Consider the following 16,379-nt stretch of genomic DNA (forward strand, 5'->3'; position numbering starts at 1 on the left):
GAGCTACTACATTTCACAGGCAACTCCAGAGTGTGAGACAGAGATAGGAAAAGGAAAAAGGTCTGGTAGAAAAAATTAGTGAGTATAATGTATTTTCATAGACTTTCTACACAGTTCTGACTAACAGAAGTTGGGGAGACATACAAGAAAGCAACAGTATAGGGAAGTAAACTCTTCCCATACACCTCTGACTGACTTCTGATCCTATACTCTCACTTATGGAGCAATAACTGTTTCTTTCCTTTTTCTTATATTGGAAATGGAGATTTTGATTGATTTGATTCAGAATGGACCACTCACCAGAGGTAAGGCAATATCCTCCATGTCCAGCAACAGATCTCTATCACAGGCAACATGCTGCTCACATAGTTCATTAAGGAGGAGAGAGGGGGAGGATGGGGATGGTGGGTGAGCCTGCAAAAAAAACCAGCACCAGATCCCGGTCTCTCCTCTACCCATATATCATATCTGACACGTTCAAGTCCTTCAGCTTGACAGCGGCCGGCCCTTCTCCCTCAGTCTCCCGTCTTTGCTTTCACAGGGAATTATTCTTACTGTGGCCCAATAATCACACAGACTGAGAAGTGTGTTTGTCTTGGCGCCTGTCTGGACTCTCAGGTGTCCGTCATCAACAGAGAGGTTGGGATTGACTGGTCTATCGCCTCGGTTTAGGCCTACCAGTGAAAGCTACACTTCACCTGAACACCTCAGGCCACCGTTGCAGGTCATAAGAAAACAGTTAAGAGAGAAAAGACCATGTCCAACTAAGGAAAGATCATGTTTATCAAAATGTAATGTTATTGTAATGGGGCTTAATCACAAGATGTCGTCCACGGTGGGTTAGACTTTTGTTCTGGTTGGGAAAGACAGCTGTCTTAACACTAATACAATTTCCATACATATGGTATGATATTTCATAAATGACCTTACATACATCACGATCTTCACCCAGCATGAATAGTGTAGCTGTATGTTATCCACCCGGAACCAGCGATATTCAACACTACTCCTGAGCCACAGTGACGCTATGCAGTCATTTCATTTAGGAAGACAAAACACCTGATTCAACAAATTACTGCCTAAATTGATCCTTTTTGGGCTTCATTCATTACCTGTGAGACAAAACAGCGTGAAAATATGCTAGTTTTCAGTCAGTCCCTAGCCCTTGAAATACCACAGAAATCCTGTCTCCGTTAAAAACATTCTTAATTCACATTCAGTTTGGCAGCAACTAGATTATTACCCCAACATTGCAGCTGAAGAGAATGCATGACCCAGTCTAGCCCGGCTGTCTTCTTTAAATGTATGAGGAGATACTTATCTGCAGGAAATGGCCAATCACACCTCCACATATTGCTTTTTAACGAACCACGAGCGCTGTCCAGCTTCACTATAATGAAGTACTGTAGCATGTGACGCATCATCAGAGAGCGCCATCAAATGTGCGCCATTTAGGCGTCAGGATCCATCTGATAGCACTCACCACCACCACACCTCATCACCTCCAGGGTCGCCATGTTCTGTTCTGGCTCTCTCTACCAGATAAAGTAGTGGGGTCAAAATCAAATCAAATGTTATTTGTAAACAACAGGCGTGGACTAACAGTGAAAAGCTTACTTACGGGTCCTTTTTCAACAATGAGAGAGCTCATGATTAAAACCATATATATAAAGAAATAGTGACAGGAGGAATAAATATGCAGTGAACGTATAACAATGACGAATAAAGAATAACATGGCAATATAAAGGGAGTACCATTACCGGGTTGTTGTGCAGGGGTACGAGGTAACTGAGGTAGCTATGTACATATACTGTAGGGTTAAAGTGACGAGGCAACGGGACAGATGAAACACAGTAGCAGCAGGGGATAGGCATTTGATTAGCTATTTAGCAGTCTTAGAGTGGACATTTTATATTGATGTATGTGTTTAAGTAGGAGTGCAATCTATCTAATGATACAAGAGTCATCTCTGCATCTCTATCTTTAGCCCTGCTGAGTTGGGCCAAGCAGGGCAGCGACCTATTATGCATCCCAAATGGCACCCTATTCCCTATATAGTACACCATTTTGACAAGGGGCCAAACGTAGGTGGGTCACCCTGGTTTGTGCATATACCATTTTGATCACAAATGTTTTGGGGGCAATGCTATTAGGCTAAGTAATAGGTTGTCATTCTAAGTATTGGCTAGTTGTTTAGAATATTGTAATTCAGCTTCAGTGGTATTCTAGGAACTCCCACGTAGAACGTTTGAAGTTCATGTGTTTATGTTTCGCACTTTGCAGAGAGAGACAGTAAAAAGTCAAAGTCACAGTGACGTTTGGACGTGCATTTGGAGATTGGTTTTGACGATTGTTGTCCTGTGTTGATATATAATATACCATATGTGTTGTTAACCTTCTGAGACTCAAACCAAGCCTGACTTTCAACCGTGTCCTGCTTCCTGGAAATATGGAGGCCCTCCGTGCTGCAAAGACTACCTAAGCCGCACCCTCCTCTCTCTCTCTCTCTCTCTCTCTCTCTCTCTCTCTCTCTCTCTCTCTCTCTCTCTCTCTCTCTCTCTCTCTCTCTCTCTCTCTCTCTCTCTCTCTCTCTCTCTCTCTCTCTCTCTCTCTCTCTCTCTCTCTCTCTCTCTCTCTCTCTCTCTCTCTCTCTCTCTCTCTCTCTCTCTCTCTCTCTCTCTCTCTCTCTCTCTCTCTCTCTCTCTGTCTCTGCATCCTGCTGCCTCTTAGAGGAAGGAATGTGACACACAGGCACACACTCCAGACACACTGAGATTTGAATGTTAGATTTGAAAAAGCGTGTTTTTGTAAAAGCAAGAGTGAGTTAGATATTATCCAGATATTGTCCAATCAGAACACTGGGAATAATTAATGAACCTTATTCATCTGACAAAGTTTGCTGGGTACTTTGCTTCATAAAATATTTATTTTCATTCCTCATGGCATTCGTGACACTGTGATACAGGTCATGCAAACACATGGAAATTGCACATTCTAGATCTTTATCAATGTCTCCTTAATATTGATGAACTATGGACCTTTAGTATCCATGGGAAGTAGGTTGTGTTTACACAGACAGCCCAATTCTGATGTGTTTTACCACTATTGGTCTTTTTATCAATCACATCAGATCATACCACATCAGATCTTTCTACATCAGATCTTTCTTAGATTCTTAGAGCTAAACTGATTGGTCAAAAAACCAATTAGTGAAATATCAGAAATTGGCCGCTTGTTTAAAACCTCTTAAGGTTCTCTACAGATCGGTGTCCCACCCACGGGACGGTTGAACTAACGTAGGCTAATGCGATTAGCATGAGGTTGTAAGTAACAAGAAAACTTCTCAGGACATAGACATATCTAATATTGGCAGAAAGCTTAAATTCTTGTTAATCTAACTGTACTGTCCAATTTACAGTAGCTATTACAGTGAAATAATACCATGCTATTGTTTGAGGAGAGTGTATCATTTTGAACTTGAAAAGTTATTAATAAACCAATTAGGCACATTTGGGTAGCCTTGACACAACATTTTGAACAGAAATACAATGGTTCATTGGATCAGTCTAACACTTTGCACACACACTGCTGCCATCTAGTGGCCAAAATCTAAATTGCACCTGGGCTGGAATAATACATTATGGACTTTCTCTTGCATTTCAAAGATGATGGTACAAAAAATACACAAAACAATGGTTGTTTTTTTCTTTGTATTATCTTTTACCAGATCTAATGTGTTATATTCTCATACATTCCTTTCACATTTCCACAAACGACAAAGAGTCTCCTTTCAAATGGTATCAAGAATATGCATACCCTTTCTTTGGGGCCTGAGCTACAGGCAGTTAGATTTAGGTATGTAATTTTAGGTGATTTAAAAAAAAGGGGTGGATCCCATTATATAAACAAACAGCCATAGTGACACGGAACTCCATCATATCCTTGCAATCTAAAGATGAATGTTCCTGATCAAGTAGCCTCTCTATACTCCCTTGCCTAGTGCTGACCGCCCACACACACACACACACACACACACAGCAAACATTAACAAACTTTCAAGATAACTCACTTACAGATTAATAATATTGTTTTTGATGCATTGTTCAAATGTTCACGGATACAAATGTTTGTTTAGACATTAGAGAAATCCACGGCAGAACAACCAACTTCACTTGAGCATTAATCTGATTAAGAGTTGGATTTATTTGTGTTTCTGTGGTTACTTAAACGGAACCCTTCCTCCTCTACAGGCCAGGATGATGATATTAAAAACACCACCTCAATGACTGGCCCACAGCTGTGTATATACAACCAAATACGTTTTCTCCCTGTCTCTACAGAAAAAGCATTGAATTAATCCTACAATATTCAGCTATGCAACGCTTCAAGACCTGCCCACGAGGACACACAGGTAGTATATCACATCATAAATATGTTGTGTATCAGGAATGATGGATTTCATTATTCCCTGAAGCACATTATTTGAATTCAGACCTGGGTTCCAGTACTATTTGAAATCATTTTGAATACTTTAGCTGGGCTTGACAGTGCTTGCGACGCCCCGTGTGGCTTAGTTGGTAGAACAAGGCGCTTGCAATGCCAGAGTTGTGTATTCGATTCCCATGGGGGACCAGTACAAAACAAGTTGTATGCACTCACTACTGTAAATCGCTCTGGATTTCAACTCGTATTTTAACCCACGTCTGCTTCAACCACCACTCAGAGAATCTAAAGTAGTTCCTTACTGGGTGCTGAGGAGGGTATGACATCATTGCACACTGGGTGGCATTTAACTCTGTCTTTTATTTCGCTCTTACTTACTCTCTTAATTGAGCTCTTAAGTGGCTGATGCCATTTCAATTCACATAAAAATGTGACGTTTTTAGGGCTTGCTCTGTTTTTTAAAGAGTTGCTCTGTTTCAGCCAGAGAGAGAAAAAAAGGAGCTGGCGAGGAAAGTTTTTTTATGTTAATCATAACTCACCCCAGGGAACATATTATAAATCAGAATTCAACTTTGTCCATTTGTAAAAGTTTTGAATGGTAGTATATTCATATAACAATGTGTGTACTGTGTTGGCCTCAGACTAAATGATGCTGTGTGTCAATAATATTGTATCACAAGTTCACAACATAACCTCTAATAGTGGGAAACTTCTTCTGACCACGTCCGAATCTCACCCGGGAGTCCCAACATTTTGATGAAATTAGTATTTCTGTTTTACAGCCTTGAATTTCCAAGTCCAGAAAACTGCAGCAATAACAGTTCCTAAACCTCAGAGCATAAAGCTGTCTGACAATGAAGTGCAGTACTGAGACGCACAGGTTGCATCCGAAATGGCACCCTATTCACTATATAGTGCACTACTGTTGACCAAGGCCCATTAAGTGCACCACCTTTGACCATGAGCCCTATGGTCCCTTGTCCAAAAGTAGTGCACTATAGGGTGCCATTTTGGACACACACCTAGTCTCCTTATGTACCCAGACTACTTGACCAATTCAATCATTCGAACAAGGAAATGTTGGAGCAACCAAGGTTTCATTGTTAATACGTAGTACATTTGAGTGGAACATTGTCCAAATCTACAGCGCTAGAAAAAATATTTCAATATAACTTTATAACAACAATCAAGGACAGATTATTCTATGATTTTGGTATTTGTCTTCTCTGTGGACAGTGTTAACTATGCCTCACCGTGCCCTTAGAATTGATTCAGTATGCAATGTAAAGTGTAATTCTGTTCTGAGGGTAATAAACGTCTTTGTGTTTTGCATTACCTTTAAACTGTGCATCCAAGATTCCAACAAGGCTGCGTCGATGTAACCATAGTACAGTCATTTGGATAAATGGCGAAGATGAAAGTGGGATTCCGTTTTTACATGCCTTCTAGACTGTTTGCACATTTTTGCTAAAGCACCAAAGTCTGGGTGTATAATTAAACTCTAAATGCTGTTTTTTGTGTTTGAAGAAAATGTGTATCCCTGCACTCCTTGCACAAACATTTAACATTCTCCAAATGGCTGTTACACAGACACACCCCGGATCACATAGACTAAGACGCTAATACTTCAGAAAAGCTACTAGATTGCTTGTTCTGATGAATCACTACAAAATATGTGTGTCTAACTCTTGACTCCACTCCTGACTAAGGAAGGAACAACTGTATTGGGTAAGACATGCAGCTAAGAGACCCATATCTTTCTACTCTCTTTCTAGTTGCATTCCTCCATCGATGTGAAATATTTGACCCTTGGGAGTCTGCTGGGCAGCACAGAGGGCTGGAGAGAACCCTCCTATCGCCTCTAGTCTTTTAGGGAGGTAGAAAGGCATTGGGTGTGATTTGTTAAATGTGGGATGCCCCCTGTATTGTGTCCCGAACACGGGGACATCTGGCAGTAGCAATACGGCCATGTGATAAAAGCCTCTGTGTTTTCTCTGTCCTCTTTCTCAACCAGTGAGCTGTGCAGCATTGAAGCACTGCCCTGACATTCTCATGCTAATACACAGAAAGGATGACAGCAGATGTGAAACATTTGGTTCTGTTCTTGTCCACTTGTAAAGAAATAATGTGCCCGTTATCATTATTTTACTTTCTGCTGTTCCGCTCTGTGTTATAAAACAGAGAGAAAGAATGTTTACAATGGAGGCCATCTCCTTAGGTGGCCTGAGGCAGAGAGAGGGTTGACTTTACGTGTGACTGTTGGGAAACGGAATATCTAAGGAGAGTGATGGTTCTGAGGTTGACTCAGTGAAAAAGCATTTTAGCTTCAGAATAAGGGTAAACTACACTAATATAATCCTACGAAGAAACATTTGAACAATGAGTTAATCAAACAGGTGAGTGTGTATTTGTGTGTGTGTGTGTGTGTGTGTGTGTGTGTGTGTGTGTGTGTGTGTGTGTGTGTGTGTGTGTGTGTGTGTGTGTGTGTGTGTGTGTGTGTGTGTGTGTGTGTGTGTGTGTGTGTGTGTGTGTGTGTGTGTGTGTGTGTGTGTGTGTGTGACAGCCATCAACGGGCAAGGCAGGTTTGGGACTAAGTTCCCTCCCTACTGCCATTTCATTGGATCCTGACATGCCTCTCACATACCTTTGCAAAACGTCTACACACTCTAATTTGATGAAGACATGCCCATCTTCCCCTCTGAAGTCATACAGAAGTTTGATACAACTACCACGTGTTTAAAATGAAATAAAGGTGCTGAATTTATGCAACATCATTTTAAACAACAAACAGTCTACATGTTGTATTCTCATCGTGGCTAGAGTACTGACAATGCTGTTTTGGCAATACATTATTGGTTTAATGCGGGAGAGCCATCCATTGACATTTAGAACTGCACTGCGTATTCAACTGTTTTCTGACGTTGAAGTAGACTTACAATATTATTTATTATAAGGACTCGAGCGCTGGGACACATGTGAGCGTTATTTTTGAGTGAGCCGCGTGCAAGGTCTAATCCACTGGTGGATGCGGAGCAAGCTCCGGTAGCCTACGAGCTGTCCCCTCTATTTCTTAATGGCAAGACCCGACAATGTCTGCCTAGCATGGCTGTGGCTTCTGAACCGGAGACCCAAGGACCGTTATGGCTTTTAGCCGAGTCTATTCGGACCCCCTGTCCCGAGGCATTTTCAAGAAATTCGTGGTCATGCTGTGTTCTCTCCTCACCTCCCTGTACTTCCTCCACTGCCTCACGGACCGCTGCAGCAGCATGCCCACGCCGGTGAAAGCATCCAGCCAAGTCGTGGGCTTCTTCGCCTCGGAACTACACGACTTGAGGTCGCTGAGGAGGAAAAGACTGTTACAGAAATGGACCACAGGATCCAAGCCGGGCTTGAGCTACGAGAGCGCCGACGACGCTAGACGCGCCTCCGAGTATTCCCGGTTCAACGATGCTGATACCGGACAGGTTTTGTACGAACCGGGACATCAGGTGGACAGTGATAACGAAAATAACCGAGAACTGTCGCATTATACGCAGCCTTCTTTGGGTGATATAGTTTATTCGAAGAGATTAGCACCTCGGTTTATGGTGAAGACGGGGAGTACAGGTAAACTCAGTCCGCTTGGAGACGGGACCAAGAAGCTTCCCCAGGCGATGATCATCGGTGTAAAGAAAGGAGGGACGCGCGCGCTGCTCGAGTTCCTCCGCGTGCATCCAGACATCCGAGCTGTGGGAGCCGAACCGCACTTCTTCGACCGCAACTACGAGAATGGACTGGAGTGGTACAGGTGAATGTTTAAATAAATACATTAAATATAAGTGAAATTATTATTATTGTTATTTTTTATTAGTAGTGGGCTTATTGTTAGTAGTAGTATTATTAGATTATGATAAACCTATGCCTCTACTTTCCCAAATTCATCAGTGCAGAGTGAAATATTGTTTAGTGACAAGTTTTAAAAGTTGTGCTGTTGTGTTGATTTCAAAGTTGTGCACCGCCAGTGCCTCTCACTGGCAACACTTGTTCAACGGACCAAGTTTTATAGCACACTTCTTTTCTATTACTTTGTTGCATTTTTTGTCTTGGAAGGGGCTTTAATTACAGAATATTGTCCTTTTTTCATTACAATATACAGGATACGAACAAAGATATTTACATGTAAATCATGGACAACTTGGTGCCCTATAGGCTACTTTATTCAACTGTTTAACCAGTGTCAAAGTTGTGGGAGAGCTCGCATAACACCTAAATATATCCTATAATTCACTACAGATTAATTGTATATTTAGAGTATTTTTGATATTAAGAAAATACGCATTTAAGATTATTTTTAAAGGTATTTCTTTAGCCTACAATTAACACTGCGTAATTATGACCTATTAATTAGACTAACGAAATGTTTTTCCTACCCAATTATATAGGCTATTGTCTTTTTCAAAGACCAAAGATGGGGATTCATTTGTAACGATAGTTTACGTGATTAAGTAGCCAACCTTGTCAATAACCTTATCAATAAGTTCATATTTTATTTACTCATAATGTATCTTGGCAAATCGGCTTCTCTCTAGGTTTCATGGCAGACCACAATATCACCTTATAAAATGTATCTCCCCCAAATCCTAAAGAAATATATTCGTGTATTAACGTCATTTATGACACTTCCCATTGCATTTAAAATAAAGTGAGTACTTTTTACGTAAAAAATAAACTTAATTGCTATCTTGTAATTATTAATGATCAAATATAAAACATATATACAAAATCGAATTTGTTCTTCATAGGCCTATTCAACATCACCAATAGTTGAGTGGGGAGATACAAATAAGTATTATAGGGAAAAGGCCCAGATTTAGATAACAAGCAAAGTCCCGCCAAGCAAAGCACTTTAAATGCGCCGGGAGTCGGGTCAATGTCTGACCTAAAATAAATATTCTCAACAAACTCTAAATACACATAAATACAGACGTACACTCTCTCCCCCTCAATCCCCTCTCTTCTTTGGGAGTTACCATATTTTAGCCCACTTTTCTCTCTCTTTATGTTCAAGCATATGAATTTGTGATCAGTAGGTTCACGTTGTTGTGTTTGCATATGTTTGTGTGTGTGTGTGGTTGTGCACACGCCCATGTGCGTGTGTGTGGTTGTGCGTGTGTCCTTATCTGTGTGTGGTTGTATGCGTGCCCATGTGTTTGTGTGTGTGTGGTTGTGCGTACGCCATGCGTGTGTGTGTTCTCTCTTCGGGGGTTCATGTCTCTCCCTCTCAGTGGGTCTGTGTGTAATGGGGCATTGCCGACACTGCAGCTCTGTTTTTAAGAAGGATTAGGGTTATAACAAAGGGTTACCTGAGTGTCTCAGGAGGTTTGATTCACCTTTTGATTGAGTTAACACGATGCAGTTCACTCTAAAAGCTTGGAGAAACTTCTCCTCTCACCCGGGCCCCCTCCTTCTAACTCCCTCAAAGCCCCCATCCAGCCTCGGCTCCCTCTCATACCCTAGCTCTCATACCCTAGCTCTCATACCCTAGCTCTCATACCCTCTCCCCACACACAGACACCTCCTTCTTTGTGCCTCTGTGAGCGTTAACACTCTCTCTTTCACACCCTTCTGTTTACCTATTCATCCATTGTGGGAGTGTATATCCATGAGGGTTCCATCTATCCTGAGGAGTTGCCAAGATTCTTCTACGTGGAATTTGGTCCATGAGCTCCAAGGACTAGCCGAACAAACTCAACCTCAGGGCCTGTTACACTTAATGCCTTCCATTAAAATGGGGAATGGACCCTTGAATTAAAATGGCCGGAGCAGAAGAAATCAAGAAGGGTTACAACAACGTGACTGACTAGTCAGTCTGAAGGAGTGCATCTGCTGTGTAGAGGTCCACTCCTGTCAACTCTGTTCCAGGAAGTCTGAGAGAGACTCCCTTTATTAATAGTCTTTGTGTGTGGACACTTTAACGCAGTCATTTAGACCTGAACGTGATTGAAGTGTGTGAAACTGTGTTGTTTTACTCAAGAAGTGTCGAACACACAAACGGAAGTGGAATGCTGTTGCTGAACCGTTAATAACCTCTGTGTGTGTGTATGCTTTTGATAGGAAGTAGCCCTCTCATTTAGACATAGGGCTTGATTCAATCAGCCGACATCCGCCTAGCGGTTGTTATGGAGGTGTCTTATTTGGTTGTTTTGGTGGTGGTAGAGGTGGAACTGTTAACTGAGGTTAGCGGCTCCTGGTATTATACCTAAAGCGGACATTACCATTGGTTACACGGAGTTGCATTAAGAGAAATCCCATGCAGCCTTGTTTACAAGCTAAAACAGTTGAATGTGAGATGTAATCTACACCTCCATTATGATGATAGAAACCCTCATTATTTAGTTGAATGATTTTTCAAGTTGACCGCCATTTCTTTATAGCCTACGCTTTCTCCTTCTGAGCTTCTAATGCGAGTAGGGTGGGTGTGGCTTCATGACAATGATCGCAAGAGCAGCTGCTCACCAATTTGACGGCTCCAACGCAGTTCAACCTCCAGAACTGCTATGCGGCTGTTTGCTGTCGTCAGTAAATGCTTGATCTGATTGAATCTAGGCTTTAGTTTGATTGAAGTATGTGAAGTTTCTTTTTCCCTCTATTCAAGAAGTGTCAAACGCTAATGGAAGCGAAATGGTGTTTCTGAACTGCAGTGCACTTGGAGTTCATTCACTTGATGTCAAAACCCTCTAAATCTGGGCTTCAGCTGTCAAGCTCTGGACATTTTTTTTCATTCTCTTTTTTGGTCTTTTGTACTGCTGCATGGAATGGCAAAAAAATCTGCAGATTATACAACACACATGACAATGTGATGGATTTGTGCAAATGGCTAAGCATTAAGAAAACAAACAAGAGAACGGTCCGGCGCTATTCATTCATGCTACTTGTCATTTTTGTGTATTGTTTCACAATTCTAGAAAACGGTTTTGGTTCTAGAAAGGCGGTCTCGGTGGTAGAGGGAAACAAGGCCATGGTTTCTATAGCTAATCACTGCATCCAATTTCCTGGAATTACGTGATTCTTTTCATTAGTGTGTGTGTGTGTGTGTGTGTGTGTGTGTGTGTGTGTGTGTGTGTGTGTGTGTGTGTGTGTGTGTGTGTGTGTGTGTGTGTGTGTGTGTGTGTGTGTGTGTGTGTGTGTGTGTGTGTGTGTGTGTGTGTGTGTGTGTGTGTGTGTGTGTGTCTGTGAATAGTTAAAGGCAGAGAGAGCAGAGGCATCCGTCTCATGGGACTTAGAGTCTTTGTTTAGAGTAATGGCCGATATGTGGACTGAACATGAATCACTATGGCCTGTCTGTCTGTCCCTGTGGGAGTGTGTGTGTGTGTGTGTGTGTGTGTGTGTGTGTGTGTGTGTGTGTGTGTGTGTGTGTGTGTGTGTGTGTGTGTGTGTGTGTGTGTGTGTGTGTGTGTGTGTGTGTGTGTGTGTGTGTGTGTGTGTGTGTGTGTGTGTGTGTGTGTGTGTACGTATGTACATACGTGTGTGTGTTTCCGGGGTGTTTGTGTGTGTCTATGGGAATGTGTGTGTGGGGGACATAGTGGGGGACATAGTTAAACAGTCCTAATGTGACGTGGCAACAACAACATCCGTCTGTGTTTTCCTGCTTTCCCAGTGGAAACATAGACAGACATATTGTTGCCCCAAAGTCCCTACGGAAAGTTATCACTGTTTTTGTAGAAGTTACCAAGATATATCATCATCATTTGCATAATATTTTTCATATTATTTTCTATGTAATATATCCAACAGTTGCAGTGGCGATTTTAGTATGTAAAAATCTTGGTGGGGCAATCTTAAAAAGACACTGCACAACACTAAACAATATATTAATTGCAGTATAACGGCGATAAGCAGTGCCCACAAATTGTTAGGGCCTACATAAAGCTGTCCCAACAGCAGAGCTTTCTTTCCATCACAATGGAGTGAATCCTTACCACCACTACACCTGGCTATCAGCGGAGCCTTGTCTGGCAGTGAAACAATTAATTCAGCCTCGTTTTGTCATGCAGGTGAAAGAGGACCCAAGAAAACGACAAATCCTGAATCCTTAACAGGAAATGTCCAAACAGGGAATAACAGAAATCCTCTAGTCTGTAGAGGGAATAACAGGAGAAGCGGCCACAGACTGCAGGTCGCTTCGGGTAGGCGCAGGCCGTAGCTGACAGAGACACCTGCTCACACGCAGCATCTGATGAAGGCAAAAACACGACAGGACAGGGCGATACACAATCACAGCACGGTGAATTCTAAACAAGGAACCGACAGGACAGGAACGGAACACAAAGGAAGAAATAGGGACTCTAATCAGGGGAAAGGATCGGGAACAGGTGTGGGAAGACTAAATGATGATTAGGGGAATAGGAACAGCTGGGAGCAGGAACGGAACGATAGAGAGAAGAGAGAGCGAGAGAGTGAGAGAGGGAGGGGGAGAGAGAGGGATAGAAAGAGGGAAAGAACCTAATAAGACCAGCAGAGGGAAACGAATAGAATGGGGAGCACAGGGACAAGACATGATAATAAATGACAAACATGACAGTACCCCCCACTCACCGAGCGCCTCCTGGCGCACTCGAGGAGGAATCCTGGCGGCAACGGAGGAAATCATCGATGAGTGAACGGTCCAGCACGCCCCGAGACGGAACCCAACTCCTCTCCTCAGGACCGTAACCTCCCAATCCACTAAGTATTGGTGACCCCGTCCCCGAGAACGCATGTCCATGATCTTATGTACCTTGTAAATAGGTGCGCTCTCGACAAGGACGGGAGGGGGGAGGGAAGACGAACGGGGTGCGAAGAAAGGGCTTAACACAGGAGACATGGAAGACAGGATGGACGCGACGAAGATGTCGCGGAAGAAGCAGTCGCACAGCGACAGGATTGACGACCTGGGAGACACGGAACGGACCAATGAACCGCGGAGTCAACTTACGAGAAGCTGTCGTAAGAGGAAGGTTGCGAGTGGAAAGCCACACTCTCTGGCCGCAACAATACCTTGGACTCTTAATCCTGCGTTTATTGGCGGCTCTCACCGTCTGTGCCCTGTAACGGCAAAGTGCAGACCTCACCCTCCTCCAGGTGCGCCACAACGTTGGACAAACGCTGAGCGGAGGGAACGCTGGACTCGGCAAGCTGGGATGAGAACAGAGGAGGCTGGTAACCCAGACTACTCTGAAACGGAGATAACCCGGTAGCAGACGAAGGAAGCGAATTGTGAGCGTATTCTGCCCAGGGGAGCTGTTCTGCCCAAGACGCAGGGTTTCTGAAAGAAAGGCTGCGTAGTATGCGACCAATCGTCTGATTGGCCCTCTCTGCTTGACCGTTAGACTGGGGATGAAACCCGGAAGAGAGACTGACGGACGCACCAATCAAACGACAGAACTCCCTCCAAAACTGTGACGTGAATTGCGGGCCTCTGTCTGAAACGGCGTCTAACGGGAGGCCATGAATTCTGAATACATTCTCAATAATGATTTGTGCCGTCTCCTTAGCGGAAGGAAGTTTAGCGAGGGGAATGAAATGTGCCGCCTTAGAGAACCTATCGACAACCGTAAGAATCACAGTCTTCCCGCAGACAAAGGCAGACCGGTAATGAAGTCTAAGGCGATGTGAGACCATGGTCGAGAAGGAATGGGGAGCGGTCTGAGACGACCGGCAGGAGGAGAGTTACCCGACTTAGTCTGCGCGCAGTCCGAACAAGCAGCCACGAAACGGCGCGTGTCACGCTCCTGAGTCGGCCACCAAAAGCGCTGGCGAATAGACGCAAGAGTGCCTCGAACACCGGGATGACCAGCTAACTTGGCAGAGTGAGCCCACTGAAGAACAGCCAGACGAGTGGAAACAGGAACGAAAAGGAGGTTACTAGGACAAGCGCGCGGCGACGCAGTGTGCGTGAGTGCTTGCTTAACCTGTCTTTCAATTCCCCAGACTGTTAACCCGACAACACGCCCATAAGGAAGAATCCCCTCGGGATCAGTAGAAGCCACAGAAGAACTAAACAGACGGGATAAGGCATCAGGCTTGGTGTTCTTGCTACCCGGACGGTAAGAAATCACAAACTCGAAACGAGCGAAAAACAACGCCCAACGAGCTTGACGGGCATTAAGTCGTTTGGCAGAACGGATGTACTCAAGGTTCTTATGGTCTGTCCAAACGACAAAAGGAACGGTCGCCCTCCAACCACTGTCGCCATTCGCCTAGGGCTAAGCGGATGGCGAGCAGTTCACGGTTACCCACATCATAGTTGCGCTCAGATGGCGACAGGCGATGAGAAAAATAAGCGCAAGGATGAACCTTATCGTCAGACTGGAAGCGCTGGGATAGAATGGCTCCCACGCCTACCTCTGAAGGCCAACCTCGACAATGAATTGTCTAGTGACGTCAGGAGTAAGTAACGAGGATAGGAGCGGACGTAAAACGTTCTTTTAGAAGATCAAAAGCTCCCTGGGCGGAACCGGACCACTTAAAACACGTCTTGACAGAAGTAAGAGCTGTGAGAGGGGCAGCAACTTGACCGAAATTACGAATGAAACGCCGATAGAAATTAGCGAAACCTAAAAGCGCTGCAACTCGACACGTGACCTTGGAACGGGCCAATCACTGACAGCTTGGACCTTAGCGGAATCCATCTGAATGCCTTCAGCGGAAATAACGGAACCGAGAAAAGTAACGGAGGAGACATGAAAAAAGAGCTTCTCAGCCTTTACGTAGAGACAATTCTCTAAAAGGCGCTGTAGAACACGTCGAACGTGCTGAACATGAATCTCGAGTGACGGAGAAAAATCAGGATATCGTCAAGATAGACAAAAACAAAGATGTTCAGCATGTCTCTCAGAACATCATTAACTAATGCCTGAAAAACAGCTGGCGCATTGGCGAGACCGAACGGCAGAACCCGGTACTCAAAATGCCCTAACGGAGTGTTAAACGCCGTTTTCCACTCGTCCCCCCTCTCTGATGCGCACGAGATGGTAAGCGTTACGAAGGTCCAACTTAGTAAAGCACCTGGCTCCCTGCAGAATCTCGAAGGCTGATGACATAAGGGGAAGCGGATAACGATTCTTAACCGTTATGTCATTCAGCCTCGATAATCCACGCAGGGGCGCAGAGTACCGTCCTTCTTCTTAACAAAAAGAACCCCGCCCCGGCCGGAGAGGAAGAAGGCACTATGGTACCGGCGTCAAGAGACACAGACAAATAATCCTCGAGAGCCTTACGTTCGGGAGCCGACAGAGAGTATAGTCTACCTCGAGGAGGAGTGGTCCCCGGAAGGAGATCAATACTACAATCATACGACCGGTGAGGAGGAAGGGAGTTGGCTCGGGACCGACTGAAGACCGTGCGCAGATCATGATATTCCTCCGGCACTCCTGTCAAATCGCCAGGTTCCTCCTGAGAAGTAGGGACAGAAGAAACGGGAGGGATGGCAGACATTAAACACTTCACATGACAAGAAACGTTCCAGGATAGGATAGAATTACTAGACCAATTAATAGAAGGATTATGACATACTAGCCAGGGATGACCCAAAACAACAGGTGTAAACGGTGAACGGAAAATCAAAAAAGAAATAGTCTCACTGTGGTTACCAGATACTGTGAGGGTTAAAGGTAGTGTCTCAAATCTGATACTGGGAAGATGACTACCATCTAAGGCAAACATGGGCGTAGGCTTGTCTAACTCTCTGAAAGGAATGTCATGTTTCCGAACCCATGCTTCGTCCATGAAACAACCCTCAGCCCCAGAGTCTATCAAGGCACTACATGTAGCACCCGAACCGGTCCAGCGTAGATGGACCGACAAAGTAGTACAGGATTTTGATGGAGAGACTTGAGTAGTTGCGCTCACCTGTAGCCCTCCGCTTACAGATGAGCTCTGGCTTTTACTGGACATGAATTAACAAAATGTCCAGCAA

The 16,379-nt window shown here is 44.1% G+C and overlaps 1 protein-coding gene across 1 annotated transcript in view; it reads left to right on the forward strand.

Moving 5' to 3' along the window:
• The first annotated feature begins 7,160 nt into the window (after nt 1–7,160).
• The window catches only part of si:ch211-216b21.2 (heparan sulfate glucosamine 3-O-sulfotransferase 3A1), a 61,427-nt gene continuing 52,208 nt past the window's right edge, over nt 7,161–16,379 (forward strand). The window contains exon 1 of the mRNA XM_046355286.1: nt 7,161–8,231. Coding sequence (XP_046211242.1) covers nt 7,585–8,231 — 647 coding nt within the window. The 5' untranslated portion in view covers nt 7,161–7,584. The remainder of the gene's footprint in view (nt 8,232–16,379) is intronic.

This window comes from Oncorhynchus gorbuscha, linkage group LG07, assembly GCF_021184085.1.
Source record: "Oncorhynchus gorbuscha isolate QuinsamMale2020 ecotype Even-year linkage group LG07, OgorEven_v1.0, whole genome shotgun sequence".
NCBI lineage: Eukaryota > Metazoa > Chordata > Actinopteri > Salmoniformes > Salmonidae > Oncorhynchus > Oncorhynchus gorbuscha.